At 42.0% G+C, this 16023-nt stretch overlaps 3 protein-coding genes across 3 annotated transcripts in view; all 3 read left to right on the top strand.

Annotated features, from left to right (window-relative positions):
- Window positions 1-393: 393 nt before the first annotated feature.
- Window positions 394-9850, top strand: LOC306706004 (uncharacterized protein; the record flags this gene model as incomplete). Its single annotated transcript, XM_079172918.1, is given in 5 exon segments — window positions 394-435; window positions 437-469; window positions 471-2118; window positions 4763-6452; window positions 8242-9850. Coding segments are annotated over 5 exon segments (5022 nt in total).
- Window positions 9851-11640: 1790 nt separating this feature from the next.
- LOC306706003 (tripartite motif-containing protein 16-like) lies at window positions 11641-13333 on the top strand (the record flags this gene model as incomplete). The annotated part of the gene is made up of 2 exons (XM_079172917.1): window positions 11641-12990; window positions 13113-13333. 2 exons carry the CDS (start codon window positions 11641-11643, stop codon window positions 13203-13205), a joined length of 1443 nt encoding a protein of 480 aa, XP_079029043.1. The 3' UTR covers window positions 13206-13333.
- Window positions 13334-14316: 983 nt separating this feature from the next.
- stard3nl (STARD3 N-terminal like) overlaps window positions 14317-16023 on the top strand; it is a 9360-nt gene continuing 7653 nt past the window's right edge. Inside the window, exon 1 of the mRNA XM_079173934.1 lies at window positions 14317-14428. The gene's annotated coding sequence lies outside the window, so the exon portion shown is untranslated. The remainder of the gene's footprint in view (window positions 14429-16023) is intronic.

The raw sequence follows: 16023 nt of genomic DNA, 5'->3' as shown, positions 1-16023 counted from the left end.
TTTGGATCTTAGCAGTTTGTCATTTGATTCAAAGTTATTTGCCTTGGGAATTGAACGCGGGAAAACAAGATTTACAAAACTGAATAGTTTCAATTTCCAAATATGAAGCAGTGTTTCTATTCTTCTTTAGAACTCCATTAAGTTTGCTGGAAAAATTTGAAAAATATAAGTGAATGTTAAATTACTGTGCACTGTCATAGACTCTAACACTCTATTCTTACTGCACATTGTAAGTGGTAGCTAGCACACCCTGCCTCTCTTTGTGGAATGCAGTAAAGGTTGAAAAGCCTGTTCCCTCTTCTTCCTGCTTTCGAACACAGAGAGCTCCACTCTGTCTTTATGTCCTAGTTCCCTCCCCTTCAGATCTACAGTTTAAAGACGGGTGTAACCAACATGTTGTTCAGATCAGAGCTCAAACTTGCTTCACTTCTTCGAAAGTGAAACTCAGTCGTTGTCACTGAGAGGTGAAAATGGCGCAGAAAGGAGTTCAGCTGGACAGAGAGACCTTCTCTTGTTCCATCTGTCTGGCTCTACTGAAGGATCCGGTGGCTATTCCCTGTGGACACAGCTACTGCATGAACTGTATTAAAACACACTGGGATGAAGAGGAGGAGAAGAAACCCTACAGCTGCCCTCAGTGCAGGCAGACCTTCAGACTGAGGCCTGTCCTGCTGAAAAACACCATGTTAGCAGATTTAGTGGAGGAACTGAAGAAGACTGGACTCCAAGCTGCTCCTGCTGATCACTGCTATGCTGGACCTGAAGATGTGTCCTGTGATGTCTGCACTGGGAGGAAACTGAAAGCCTTCAAGTCCTGTCTCGTCTGTCTGGTCTCTTACTGTGAGAAACACCTCCAGCCTCATTATGAATCCCCTGCCTTTGAGAAACACAAGCTGGTGGACCCCTCCAAGAAGCTGCAGAGGAACATCTGCTCTCATCATAATGAGGTGATGAAGATTTTCTGTCGTACTGATCAGCAGTGTATCTGTTACCTCTGCTTAATGGAGGAACACAAAGGCCACGACACAGTCACAGCTGCAGCAGAAAGGACTGAGAGGCAGAGAGAGCTGGAGGTGAGTCGACTAAACATCCAGCAGAGAATCCAGGACAGAGAGAAAGACGTGAAGCTGCTTCAACAGGAGGAGGAGAAAATCAATCTCTCTGCTGATAAAGCAGAGCTGATCCGTCTCATGGAGAAAAGAAGCTCTGACGTGAAGCAGCAGGTCAGATCCCAGCAGAGAACTGAAGTGAGTCGAGTCAAAGAGCTTCAGGAGAAGCTGGAGCAGGAGATCTCTGAGCTGAAGAGGAAAGACGCTGAGCTGAAGCTGCTCTCACACACAGAGGATCACAACCAGTTTCTACACAACTACCCCTCACTGTCACCACTCAGAGAACCTACAGACTCATCCAGCATCAAGATCCGTCTTCTGAGCTACTTTGAGGACGTGACGGCGGCTGTGTCAGCAGTCAGAGATAAACTACAGGACGTTCTGAGAGAGAAGAGGACAAACGTCTCACTGATGGTGACTGAAGTGGATGTTTTACTGCCACAACCTGAGCCCAAGACCAGAGCTGAGTTCTTGAAATATTCACGTGAAATCACACTGGATCCAAACACAGCCAACACGCAGGTGTTGTTATCTGATGGGAACAGAAAAGCAACATATATGAGTCAACAACAGTCTTATTCTCGTCACCCAGACAGATTCACTAAATGTTTTCAGGTCCTGAGTAGAGAGAGTCTGACTGGACGTTGTTACTGGGAGGTGGAGTGGAGAGAAGGAGGAGTTTATGTAGCAGTCGCATACAAGAATATCAGCAGAAAGGGGAACTGGGATGAATGCATATTTGGATATGGTGACAAATCTTGGGCGTTAAAATGTCATAATAACAGTTTTACATTTTTTCACAACAAAGTCCAAACTCCCGTATCTGGTCCTCAGTCCTCCAGAGTAGGAGTGTACCTGGATCACAGTGCAGGTATTCTGTCCTTCTACAGCATCTCTGAAACCATGACTCTCCTCCACAGAGTCCAGACCACATTCACTCAGCCTCTCTATGCTGGACTTTGTCTTTTTTATTCCTTTGGAACCACTGCTGAGTTCTGTAAACTGAAGTAGACAGAAGTCCTTTTAAGGGTTAAACTCTGTGTTTGAACTCGTTGTGTCTCCATGTTTGTTGCTGACAGCTGATTGTTGTGGGTTTCTTCACTGCACAGAGATCAGCTGTCAGTCAAACATTATGGGCGGTACTTTGACATCTTGTCATTAGTTGTTGTGTAAATGTTTGAGTTTCTTGAGGTGGAGCTCCTTCCTGTGTCTGTTTAGCCATGGAGGCTATCACTGCTCATGATGATGTTTGTTTACCTGAACTGACATTTCTCTGCGTGAACATTTAAACTTCTCTGAGCTCTAAATGTTTGATGAATATTTTTTATTGATGCTTTTATTTTGTTGTTTCTCTTCCACTGCATGGATCTTAAGAGAGAAAACACCAGAGCTTCATTTATCCGAGATATTTTGTTCTTTGTGTGCGTTTGTAAAGAAATCTATAATTGATCAAGAGTCATTTAACAGACTTTACTGATGGGATGTGTGAACAAACTGAATGTTTTCATGATGAATAAACAAACATGAACAAAGTATTTTCTTCTTGTCTTCATTCCAGGGTTTCATACAAAGCTGATGGAGAAAATATGAAACTAATATGAGAGAATAACTGAGTCAGTTTTCCTCCTGAAACACCACAAAGTACAGAGTTCATGTTTAGAGGATTAATCACACAGACTTAAAAATGTTAAAATTGGCATATTTGTTTATTCCTGACACACATAAGACAACAGATATTGTGTCGTTGATTCTTTACAATTATTACACTGTTGTTTCGTCAGAATTCAAGAAGTCAGAGAAACTTTAACCCACAGCCTCAAACCTCACATTCATAAATACTATTTACAAACTGAGAGCTGATGTGAATACTATTTGTAGAGTAGAAGCTCTTCTCTACCATCTTTCCCATGTGACCTGAATGCAGCGTCTTCTGATACTCACTGACTGGAGGTTCTACTTTAGTTTGGCCTCCTTTATTTCAACTAAAATCACCATGTTTCACAGAAGTCTTTGGACTCATTGTAATGTTTTAACCTACAGAATGTTTAGAGATTTTATTTCAAAGTGATATTTTAATATCGACAAAAGAATCCAATTAATGACAAGAAAAGTTAAGTATATAAATACTAGAGGTTCATCACTTGATATCAATCTACAACAAACTGCAGAATCAGCTGATCTGGTTGATTCTTGTCCTTCTGCATTTGCATCTGTTTGCTGCTGAGCAGGTAGTCTACAGTGGCTTCTCTTGAACAGCCTGTTAACGTCCCTCTCCAGGATGGAGAGAGTCCTCGTTGTTGTCAGGACTGTCCCTTTGTCTTTCACAAACACAGTAGGATTCATTCAGGTCATTGGACATGTGCAAGTCGTTAGTGGAGTGAGGAGCTTTAGGTTTGCAGCTGGTGATCAATCAGAGACCTTTTCAGACAGAAGCAGAGTCGTTCACTGAGAGCTGCTGTTGGAGGTTCTCAGAGTACAGTCGTTTGGTTTCACTCACCTTCTCGCTGAACCTGTACTTTGATTATTTAAACCTGTCCTTGTCCTCCTGAATGATAAAAGGTGTGTGAACACACGTTTCTGCACATCGGTGGAGTTTCAGTGGAAGTTCAGTAAATGTTTCTTCTGACTTTTCCTTCATTGTAGTCAGACAGGAATCAACAGTCAGTAAGCTGCTCTGGTTCTGACCAAGGATTGTGCTACATGCTTCATATTTACATTTGTATTATATATATAATGTGTTCTACTGCAGGTTTCATAAGCACACTTTAAAAAAATTAACTAAAGGAATGTACTACTGTTTTTGTTTGGTCATGTGTATGTTACATTACAAATAGGCTACAGCTGAATTTGGTTGTGCCTCCCCGTATTGCACAACGACAATAAATGATCCTTGAATCCTAAAAGAGATCAGGGCCAGTGTCATATCCTGCAGACAACAATTCTCTGGGTCTTTTAAATGAACATATTTTTAGGGGGATTTGTCAGGAGCGGTGTAAACATTAATAATGCGGTGTTTCTCACTTCTGTAAAAGCAGTCCAGCATCAATAGTCTGCCAGGAACAGTGTCTCTTACTGTAATTATAAGATATAATAAGATTAAATAAGATAATCCTTTATTAGTCCCACAGCGGGGACATTTGCAGGATTACAGCAGCAAAGTGGAAAGTTCAAACGAACAAGAGACATAAGTAGAAAAACAAGATCCAAATAAGTATAACAAATAACATTATGGTTTAAAACATATATCAAAAGAAAGCGTTGCTCCACTCCTCTGATTCTGCTCCTGAACGTCTCAAAATGAGGCTTTCTGTGCACGAGCTTTGCAGTGAGAGTAATCAAAACGCGCACGCATTGAGGAAGTGGATCAGCTGACTTGATCGCGGAAGCGAAAAGACGTCACGCAGCTGAAACGCGGCCTCTTCGTTTTGAAATAGCAACAGCCAATGAGGAGAGGGGGAGCGCCAACTCGACCGACCAATGGTGTAACTGCAGTGTTACACATGCGCTTATGACGGTTTGTTCCCTCCTCCTTTTCACCGACATACAAGTGTGGGAGATCAGTGTCGAGGAGCACGTGAAGGAGCAGCAGCTCTAACGGGACAAAAAGAACAGTTTGACTTTTGGTTGAAGCACAGACTTCTGTTTCTGTTGAGTGAAACTCTCACACGAGGAGAAGAACATGAATCTCTACGGAGTTCAGTTTCAACGGGTGACCGGCTCTTGTTCCATCTGTCTGGATCTACTCAAGGATCCGGTGGCTATTCCCTGTGGACACAGCTACTGCATGAACTGTATAAAAAGCTTCTGGGATGAAGAGGATGTGAAGAAACTCCACAGCTGCCCTCAGTGTAGGCAGACCTTCACACCGAGGCCTGCCCTGTTTAAAAGCTCCCTTTTGGCAGATTACATGAAGGCACTGAAGGAGACTGGACTCCAAGCTGCTCCTGCTGATCACTGCTATGCTGGACCTGAAGATGTGTCCTGTGATTTCTGCACTGGGAGGAAACTGAAAGCCTTCAAGTCCTGTCTCGTCTGTTTGGTCTCTTACTGTGAGAAACACCTTCAGCCTCATTATGAATCTGCCTTTAAAAACCACAAGCTGGTGGACCCCTCCAACAAGCTCCAGGAGAACATCTGCTCTCGTCATAATGAGGTGATGAAGATCTTCTGTCGTACTGATCAGCAGTGTATCTGTTATCTCTGCTTAATGGATGAACACAAAGGCCACGACACAGTCTCAGCTGCAGCAGAAATCACTGAGAGGCAGAGAAAGCTGGAGGTGAGTCGACTAAACATCCAGCAGAGAATCCAGGACAGAAAGAAAGACGTGAAGCTGCTTCAACAGGAGGCGGAGAAAATCAATCTCTCTGCTGATAAAGCAGTGGAGGACAATGAGAAGATCTTCACTGAGCTGATCCGTCTCATGGAGAAAAGAAGCTCTGATGTGAAGCAGCAGGTCAGATCCCAGCAGAGAAGTGAAGTGAGTCGAGTCAAAGAGCTTCAGGAGAAGCTGGAGCAGGAGATCTCTGAGCTGAAGAGGAAAGACGCTGAGCTGAAGAAGCTCTCACACACAGAGGATCACAACCAGTTTCTACACAACTACCCCTCACTGTCACCACTCAGTGAGTCTACAGACTCATCCAGCATCAAGATCAGTCCTCTGAGCTACTTTGAGGACGTGACAGAGGCTGTGTCAGCAGTCAGAGATGAACTACAGGACGTTCTGAGAGAGAAATGGACAAACGTCTCACTGATGGTGACTGAAGTGGATGCTTTACTGCCACAACCTGAGCCCAAGACCAGAGCTGAGTTCTTAAAGTATTCACGTGAAATCACACTGGATCCAAACACAGCACACACACAGGTGTTGTTATCTGATGGGAACAGAAAAGCAACATTTATGATGCAACCTCAGTCTTATTCTAGTCACCCAGACAGATTCACTCATTATTGTCAGGTCCTGAGTAGAGAGAGTCTGACTGGACGTTGTTACTGGGAGGTGGAGTGGAGAGAAGGAGGACTTGATGTAGCGGTCGCATACAAGAATATCAGCAGAACAGGGGGTAAATGTGCATTTGGATGGAATGACAAATCTTGGACATTAAGATGCAACAAAAACAGTTTTACATTTTTTCACAACAAAGTCCAAACTCCCATCTCTGGTCCTCGGTCCTCCAGAGTAGGAGTGTACCTGGATCACAGAGCAGGTATTCTGTCCTTCTACAGCATCTCTGAAACCATGACTCTCCTCCACAGAGTCCAGACCACATTCACTCAGCCTCTCTATGCTGGACTTCAGATTTATTGTTCCATTGGACACAGTGCTGAGTTCTGTAAACTGAAGTAGACAGAAGTCCTTTAAGGGTTAAACTGTGTTTGAACTCATTGTGTCTCCATGTTTGTTGCTGACAGCTGATTGTTGTGGGTTTCTTCACTGCACAGAGATCAGCTGTCAGTCAAACATTATGGGTGGTACTTTGACATCTTGTCATTAGTTGTTGTGTAAATGTTTGAGTTTCTTGAGGTGGAGCTCCTTCCTCTGTCTGTTTAGCCATGGAGGCTATCACTGCTCATGATGATGTTTGTTTACCTGAACTGACATTTCTCTGCGTGAACATTTAAACTTCTCTGAGCTCTAAATGTTAGAATATTTTTATTGATGCTTTTATTTTGTTGTTTCTCTTCCACTGCATGGATCTTAAGAGAGAAAACACCAGAGCTTCATTTATCTGAGATATTTTGTTCTTTGTGTGCATTTGTAAAGAAATCTATAATTGATCAAGAGTCATTTAACAGACTTTACTGATGGGATGTGTGAACAAACTGAATGTTTTGATGATGAATAAACAAACATGAACAAAGTATTTTCTTCTTGTCTTCATTCCAGGGTTTCATACAAAGCTGATGGAGAAAATATGAAACTAATAAGAGAGAATAACTGAGTCAGTTTCTCCTGAAACACCACAAAGTACAGAGTTCATGTTTGGAGCAGAAGAACATTAGTCAGTCAGTCTCTGTCCTTTAAACTTTCCTCACTAAAACATCTTTGTCACAGAGAAATGAACAGAGTTTTATATCACTTGTTGCTTTTTACAACCAACATTTAGTTTGTGCCCTTAAGAGGATTCATTACACAAAAATAAAAAACTATAGTCAGAATTTATTTGGTCAAGTTTGTTTGTGAAGAAGTCTAGTTCAGTCCTGACGTTTGGTTTCAAATATTTCCATGTTCAATCAGAATTCAAGAATTCAGAGAAATGTTATAAAACTGGTAGCTCAAATCAAGCAATTTGATTGGTTCATATAGCTCTGATGTAATGACAGCCCTGATAAATTATGATATACTATAGGTAATCTACCTGGCAGCATATAAAGTAATTAGCTCCACGTTAACAGGTGAAACATTTAAGTGATGAATACATTAATGCATCAATACTTATATTTTATGATTTTGAAATCTGCCATTGTGCATAATGAGTATATTTTGATGCTTTTGCAGTTTTACTTGCGGAGCTGAAACTCTCCTTTTCATTCTGAAATAGCAACAGCCAATGAGTGGGAGCTCCAACTCGACCGACCAATGGTGTAACTTCATTACTGCCCCACACCCCACTTTGCTGCTGTCCAATCACATGAAAGCTTGTTAATAACTCCTCCCTCTTCTTCCTGCAGTGAAACACAGCCAGCTCACACGGTCTCTGCCACGAGGAGAACACGGCTCAGAAAGGAGTTCATGTGGACCAGGAGACCTTCTCTTGTTGCATCTGATCTACTGAAGGATCCGGTGACTATTCCCTGTGGACGCAGCTACTTGTGAAAGAACTCCAAGAGTAGATACATGCTTTCATTTTTGTTCTAATCTTCACTGTATGTTAAAAAAGACAGGGAAACTTTTACTGTCCTTTGAGAGAAAACCCCTCCCCCTGGAATTTAGGAGCTTGTCATGTTGTTCCCTCCCCCTCACTGATATGCAAGAGTGAATATGGGTGTAACCAACATCTGATAGGGCAGGAGGAGCCCCATTCAGTGAAGAAATGCAAATGAACAGGAACAAAAGGCACAGAGTTTGAGTTAAGCCAGTCTAGAGAAACTCTGTCAAGTCACTGTGACCAGTCGTTATGGGTCCGAAAAGAATTAAACTGGAGAAGGAAGTCTGCTCTTGTTGCATCTGTCTGGATCTACTGAAGGATCCGGTGACTATTCCCTGTGGACACAGCTACTGCATGAACTGTATTAAAATACACTGGGATAAAAAGAAACCCCACAGCTGCCATCAGTGTAGGCAGACCTTCAGACCGAAGGTGGAGCAACTGAAGAAGACTGGACTCCAAGCTGCTCCTGCTGATCACTGCTATGCTGGACCTGAAGATGTGTCCTGTGATTTCTGCATTGGGAGGAAACGGAAAGCCTTCAAGTCCTGTCTCGTCTGTCTGGTTTCTTATTGTGAGAAACACCTTCAGCCTCATTTTAATTCTCCTGCCTTTGAGAAACACAAGCTGGTGGACCCCTCCAACAAGCTCCAGGAGAACATCTGCTCTCGTCATAATGAGGTGATGAAGATGTTCTGCCGTACTGATCAGCAGTGTATCTGTTACCTCTGCTCTGTGGATGAACATAAAGGCCACGACACAGTCTCAGCTGCAGCAGAAAGGACTGAGAGGCAGAGAGAGCTGAAGGTGAGTCGACTAAACATCCAGCAGAGAATCCAGGACAGAGAGAAAGACGTGAAGCTGCTTCAACAGGAGGAGGAGAAAATCAATCTCTCTGCTGATAAAGCAGTGGAGGACAATGAGAAGATCTTCACTGAGCTGATCCGTCTCATGGAGAAAAGAAGCTCTGATGTGAAGCAGCAGGTCAGATCCCAGCAGAGAAGTGAAGTGAGTCGAGTCAAAGAGCTTCAGGAGAAGCTGGAGCAGGAGATCACTGAGCTGAAGAGGAACGACGCTGAGCTGAAGAAGCTCTCACACACAGAGGATCACAACCAGTTTCTACACAACTACCCCTCACTGTCACCACTCAGTGAGTCTACAGACTCATCCAGCATCAAGATCAGTCCTCTGAGCTACTTTGAGGACGTGACAGCGGCTGTGTCAGCAGTCAGAGATAAACTACAGGACGTTCTGAGAGAGAAGTGGACAAACGTCTCACTGATGGTGACTGAAGTGGATATTTTACTGCCACAACCAGAGCCCAAGACCAGAGCTGAGTTCTTAAACTATTCACGTGAAATCACACTGGATCCAAACACAGCATACACAAAACTGTTATTTGATGGGAACAGAAAAGCAACATTTATGAGTAAACAACAGTCTTATTCTAGTCACCCAGACAGATTCACCGAATGTCAGCAGGTCCTGAGTAGAGAGAGTCTGACTGGACGTTGTTACTGGGAGGTTGAGAGGAGAGGAGCAGTTGATGTAGCAGTCGCATACAAGAATATCAGCAGAAAAGGGAACTGGAGTGAATGTAAATTTGGATGGAATGACCAATCTTGGGCATTAAGATGTGGAAAAAAATGTGATACATTTCGGTACAACAGTGTTCTAACTCCCGTCTCAGGTCCTCCGTCCTCCAGAGTAGGAGTGTACCTGGATCACAGTGCAGGTATTCTGTCCTTCTACAGCATCTCTGAAACCATGACTCTCCTCCACAGAGTCCAGACCACATTCACTCAGCCTCTCTATGCTGGACTGTTGCTTTTGAAGTATGGATGTACTGCAGAGTTGTGTAACCTCAAATAGACAGAGTTTAACCCTTAAAGGACTTCTGTTTTTGAACTCTTGAACTCATTTTGTCTCCATGTTTGTTGCTGACAGCTGATTGTTGTGTCGTTTCTTCACTGCACAGAGATCAGCTGTCAGTCAAACATTATGGGTGGTACTTTGACATCTTGTCATTAGTTGTTGTGTAAATGTTTGAGTTTCTTGAGGTGGAGCTCCTTCCTGTGTCTGTTTAGCCATGGAGGCTATCACTGCTCATGATGATGTTTGTTTACCTGAACTGACATTTCTCTGCGTGAACGTTTAAACTTCTCTGAGCTCTAAATATTTGATGAATATTTTTATTGATGCTTTTATTTTGTTGTTTCTCTTCCACTGCATGGATCTTAAGAGAGAAAACACCAGAGCTTCATTTATCTGAGATATTTTGTTCTTTGTGTGCATTTGTAAAGAAATCTATAATTGATCAAGAGTCATTTAACAGACTTTACTGATGGGATGTGTGAACAAACTGAATGTTTACATGATGAATAAACAAACATGAACAAACTATTTTCTTCTTGTCTTCATTCCAGGTTTTCATACAAAGCTGATGGAGAAAATATGAAACTAATAAGAGAGAATAACTGAGTCAGTTTTCCTCCTGAAACACCACAAAGTACAGAGTTCATGTTTAGAGCAGAAGAACATTAGTCAGTCAGTCTCTGTCCTTTAAACTTTCCTCACTTAAACATCTTTGTCACAGAGAAATGAGCAGAGTTTGATATCACTTGTTGATTTTTACAACCAACATTTAGTTTGTGCCCTTAAGAGGATTCATTACTCAAAAATAAAAAACTATAGTCAGAATTTATTTGATCAAGTTTGTTTGTGAAGAAGTCTAGTTCAGTCCTGACGTTTGGTTTAAAATATTTCCATGTTGTTCAATCAGAATTCAAGAATTCAGAGAAATGTTATAAAACTGGTAGCTCAAATCAAGCAATTTGATTGGTTCATATAGCTCTGATGTAATGACAGCCCTGATAAATTATGATGTACTATAGGTAATCTACCTGGCAGCATATAAAGTAATTAGCTCCACGTTTACAGGTGAAACATTTAAGTGATGAATACATTAATGCATTAATACTTATATTTGATGATTTTGAAATCTGCCATTGTGCATAATGAGTATATTTTGATGCTTTTGCACTTTTACTTGCGGAGCTGAAACTCGCCTTTTCATTCTGAAATAGCAACAGCCAATCAGGGGGAGCTCCAACTCGACCGACCAATGGTGTAACTTCATTACTGCCCCACACCCCACTTTGCTGCTGTCCAATCACATGAAAGCTTGTTAATAACTCCTCCCTCTTCTTCCTGCAGTGAAACACAGCCAGCTCACACGGTCTCTGCCACGAGGAGAACACGGCTCAGAAAGGAGTTCATGTGGACCAGGAGACCTTCTCTTGTTGCATCTGATCTACTGAAGGATCCGGTGACTATTCCCTGTGGACGCAGCTACTTGTGAAAGAACTCCAAGAGTAGATACATGCTTTCATTTTTGTTCTAATCTTCACTGTATGTTAAAAAAGACAGGGAAACTTTTACTGTCCTTTGAGAGAAAACCCCTCCCCCTGGAATTTAGGAGCTTGTCATGTTGTTCCCTCCCCCTCACTGATATGCAAGAGTGAATATGGGTGTAACCAACATCTGATAGGGCAGGAGGAGCCCCATTCAGTGAAGAAATGCAAATGAACAGGAACAAAAGGCACAGAGTTTGAGTTAAGCCAGTCTAGAGAAACTCTGTCAAGTCACTGTGACCAGTCGTTATGGGTCCGAAAAGAATTAAACTGGAGAAGGAAATCTGCTCTTGTTGCATCTGTCTGGATCTACTGAAGGATCCGGTGACTATTCCCTGTGGACACAGCTACTGCATGAACTGTATTAAAAGCTTCTGGGGTGAAGAGGAGGAGAAGAAACTCCACAGCTGCCCTCAGTGTAGGCAGACCTTCACACCGAGGCCTGTCCTGCTGAAAAACACCATGTTAGCAGATTTAGTGGAGCAACTGAAGAAGACTGGACTCCAAGCTGCTCCTGCTGATCACTGCTATGCTGGACCTGAAGATGTGTCCTGTGATTTCTGCACTGGGAGGAAACGGAAAGCCTTCAAGTCCTGCCTGATCTGTCTGGTCTCTTATTGTGAGAAACACCTTCAGCCTCATTTTAAAAACACTGCCTTTGAGAAACACAAGCTGGTGGACCCCTCCAACAAGCTCCAGGAGAATATCTGCTCTCGTCATAATGAGTCGATGAAGATCTTCTGTCGTACTGATCAGCAGTGTATCTGTTATCTCTGCTCTGTGGAGGAACACAAAGGCCACGACACAGTCTCAGCTGCAGCAGAAAGGACTGAGAGGCAGAGAGAGCTGGAGGTGAGTCGACGAAACATCCAGCAGAGAATCCAGGACAGAGAGAAAGACGTGAAGCTGCTTCAACAGGAGGAGGAGAACATCAATCTCTCTGCTGATAAAGCAGTGGAGGACAATAAGAAGATCTTCACTGAGCTGATCCGTCTCATGGAGAAAAGAAGCTCTGATGTGAAGCAGCAGGTCAGATCCCAGCAGAGAACTGATGTGAGTCGAGTCAAAGAGCTTCAGGAGAAGCTGGAGCAGGAGATCACTGAGCTGAAGAGCAACGACGCTGAGCTGAAGAAGCTCTCACAGACAGAGGATCACAACCAGTTTCTACACAACTACCCCTCACTGTCACCACTCAGTGAGTCTACAGACTCATCCAGCATCAAGATCAGTCCTCTGAACTACTTTGAGGACGTGACAGAGGCTGTGTCAGCAGTCAGAGATAAACTACAGGACGTTCTGAGAGACAAATGGACAAACGTCTCACTGATGGTGACTGAAGTGGATGTTTTACTGCCACAACCAGAGCCCAAGACCAGAGCTGAGTTCTTAAAATATTCACGTGAAATCACACTGGATCCAAACACAGCAAACACATGTCTGTTATTATCTGATGGGAATAGAAAAACAACTTTTATGAGACAACATCAGTCTTATTCTAGTCACCCAGACAGATTCACTCTATGTTCTCAGGTCCTGAGTAGAGAGAGTCTGACTGGACGTTGTTACTGGGAGGTGGAGTGGAGAGGAAGAGGAGTTTATGTAGCAGTCGCATACAAGAATATCAGCAGAAAAGGGGACTGGAATGAATGTGGATTTGGATGGAATGACAAATCTTGGGCATTGCGATGTGACAATAACAGTTGTTTATTTTGGTACAACAGTGTCCGATCTCCCGTCTCTGGTCCTCAGTCCTCCAGAGTAGGAGTGTACCTGGATCACAGAGCAGGTATTCTGTCCTTCTACAGCGTCTCTGAAACCATGACTCTCATCCACAGAGTCCAGACCACATTCACTCAGCCTCTCTATGCTGGACTATTTCCTTTGAATTATGGAGGTACTGCTGAGTTGTGTAACCTCAAATAGACAGAGTTTAACCCCAAAGGACTCCTGTGTTTGAACTCTGGTACTTTGACATCTTGTCATTAGTTGTTGTGTAAATGTTTGAGTTTCTTGAGGTGGAGCTCCTTCCTGTGTCTGTTTAGCCATGGAGGCTATCACTGCTCATGATGATGTTTGTTTACCTGAACAGACATTTCTCTGCGTGAACATTTAAACTTCTCTGAGCTCTAAATGTTAGAATATTTTTATTGATGCTTTTATTTTGTTGTTTCTCTTCCACTGCATGGATCTTCAGAGAGAAAACACCAGAGCTTCATTTATCTGAGATATTTTGTTCTTTGTGTGCATTTGTAAAGAAATCTATAATTGATCAAGAGTCATTTAACAGACTTTACTGATGGGATGTGTGAACAAACTGAATGTTTACATGATGAATAAACAAACATGAACAAAGTATTTTCTTCTTGTCTTCATTCCAGGGTTTCATACAAAGCTGATGGAGAAAATATGAAACTAATATGAGAGAATAACTGAGTCAGTTTTCCTCCTGAAACATAAATTAAAGTGTTTAGAGTGCTTGTTGCAACATTGTATTCATAACATGAGGCCACTAATGTGTATCTACCTGCTTAGGGACTACATATGAAATTTAGCTCACTAGCTAACTCATTTATATTAAGGTGGTCACTGAAATGTTGGTTAATGAGCACTTCCTGGAAAATAAATGAAATCAAACAATTAAAAAAAAGGACAAAAACTGTTTTGAAGCTTACTTAAGTGACAAAAAACATATTGTCTAAATGTACAGTATGTGCCATATGTCTAAGTTAAACTTGAGACAAAACAAATAAGTTAATAAAAGGAATAAATAAATACATTGACAAATAGATAAAATCCTGTCAAAAGCTGCTGATCGCCAACATCACCACCAAGGGGACCCAGAAGCTGTTGGACCATCTATAGACTTCACATCCCAGAATCCTTTGCGCCCAGATATTTATTTTACCCTCTTCATATTGCGGCCACCAACTTCCGGTCCGAGTTCACAGAAGAGGAAACAGATGACTCGTCTGCTGCGTTGAAGCTGAAACCTGCTGTTCGGTACAATTTAAACCCGTTAAAGGAGCGAGTTTGACCGGTAAGGACACAAAATGGAGACTTTTAAATAAACAACCGTTTCAAAGACGTGACTTCAAGCTAACGAGCTAGCTTAGTTGCTACGTTAACGTTACACGAGCCGTTGGTAAACACCTCTGCTCTTTATTATGTCATCGTTGGTGCAGCTGGTCGGTTCTTGTCCTCATATTTAGCTTTATGTTCATTATTGTGCTTGTACGTCGGGCTAGTCGACTCAAACATATGCTAATGAATCCACAGTGGTGGTGGTGTTGACCTCCTCTCTGTCTCGGGCTCTTTGTGTTTCCTGCTGCTGTTTTTAATCTTAAAATCTGGAATTTCAAGTTGCTAAAGTGATGCAGATAAATTGCGTCAAGTGCAGATGTAAAAAGACATTAGCAGTAAGTACATGTACACAAGTACTACATCAAATATCGAGGTACTTGTGCTTTATTTGAGTATTTCTATATCATGCTAACACCTTCGACTCAACTTCATTCCTGAGGCAAGTGTTATTCTATGTACTCATCATTTAGTAGTTGTAGTGTGGATGTAGCCTTCAGTCTGATGAAGTTTCTCCTTTAGTGACATCCTAACCTTTTTAAAATAAAAGTATAGAAAACACTATTTAACAAATTAAGAAAACATGCTGCAAATAAAAGAGAGTGTCACCAAATACATAAAGTTGCTGCAGGAAGTGCACAACGACATGAAAGCTGTTAAAAGTACAAAGTGATGCACACGGCTGGGACACGCTTCAGTCAGCTATTCGCACAGCGTGAAGCCAGAGACGACTCTTCTTCACCAGCGCGTGTCTCTGATGGTATCTTGGTTGTTTTGAGTGGATGAATACTCCTCTTGTGACTTTACTTACTTTCTCTTGTTGTACTTGTGTATAAGTACCCTCTCTTGCATGGGATGTCCCGTTATAAATAAAGCTGAACTATACTTGAGAAATGAAACGTTACATTATTTTGTAACGCTTCCCCAAAACAACGGTCAAATCAAGTTTTGTGGGGTCATGAGTCTTGTGGTGTGAGAAGAGGAAGCTGGAGGAGTGTTGTACTTTTCACTTGTGGGAGTTACAGTAGGTTTGCTAAATGGCTTTTTTTACATTTTTATCTCTAGATGAGTCACTGTCCTTTAGTGCTGAACTGGTCCACCGGCGTCTGTGCTGCACGTTTTAAACGCTCGTCTTCTTGTGTGTGAAGATGTTAAACGTTATGTCAGCTTTCGCTTTCTTCAACATTCTTTCAGATCTTATGTAACGTCCTGTTTTTACATTTTTTAATAATGTGATCTAACACCGTGTTATATTTTCTACCAGAGTTTTGTGGTCACAGATCGAGGACACTGTGAAATGTTTCGTCCATAACTCAAAACATTATGTGCAAATTCTGACACTTTCACACAAATGTCAAGTTGGATAAAATGATGAAGGGAAGACATTATGGATGTAAACTGTAACTTTGCTCCCAGTTGCTCAGTGTTAGCAGATCACATTGACGCTTAAACCTCTGGATCATTTACTAAATGCAGCTCAGTTAGGTGTTCACATGATATATTACAGTTTAATATTATATATATTATATATAATGATTCTACTACTTTTGACAG

This window comes from Pholis gunnellus, assembly GCF_910591455.1.
Source record: "Pholis gunnellus genome assembly, chromosome: 14".
Lineage (NCBI taxonomy): Eukaryota > Metazoa > Chordata > Actinopteri > Perciformes > Pholidae > Pholis > Pholis gunnellus.
Note: the sequence above shows the minus strand (reverse complement) of the source record. Positions and strands in the feature narration are given on the sequence as shown.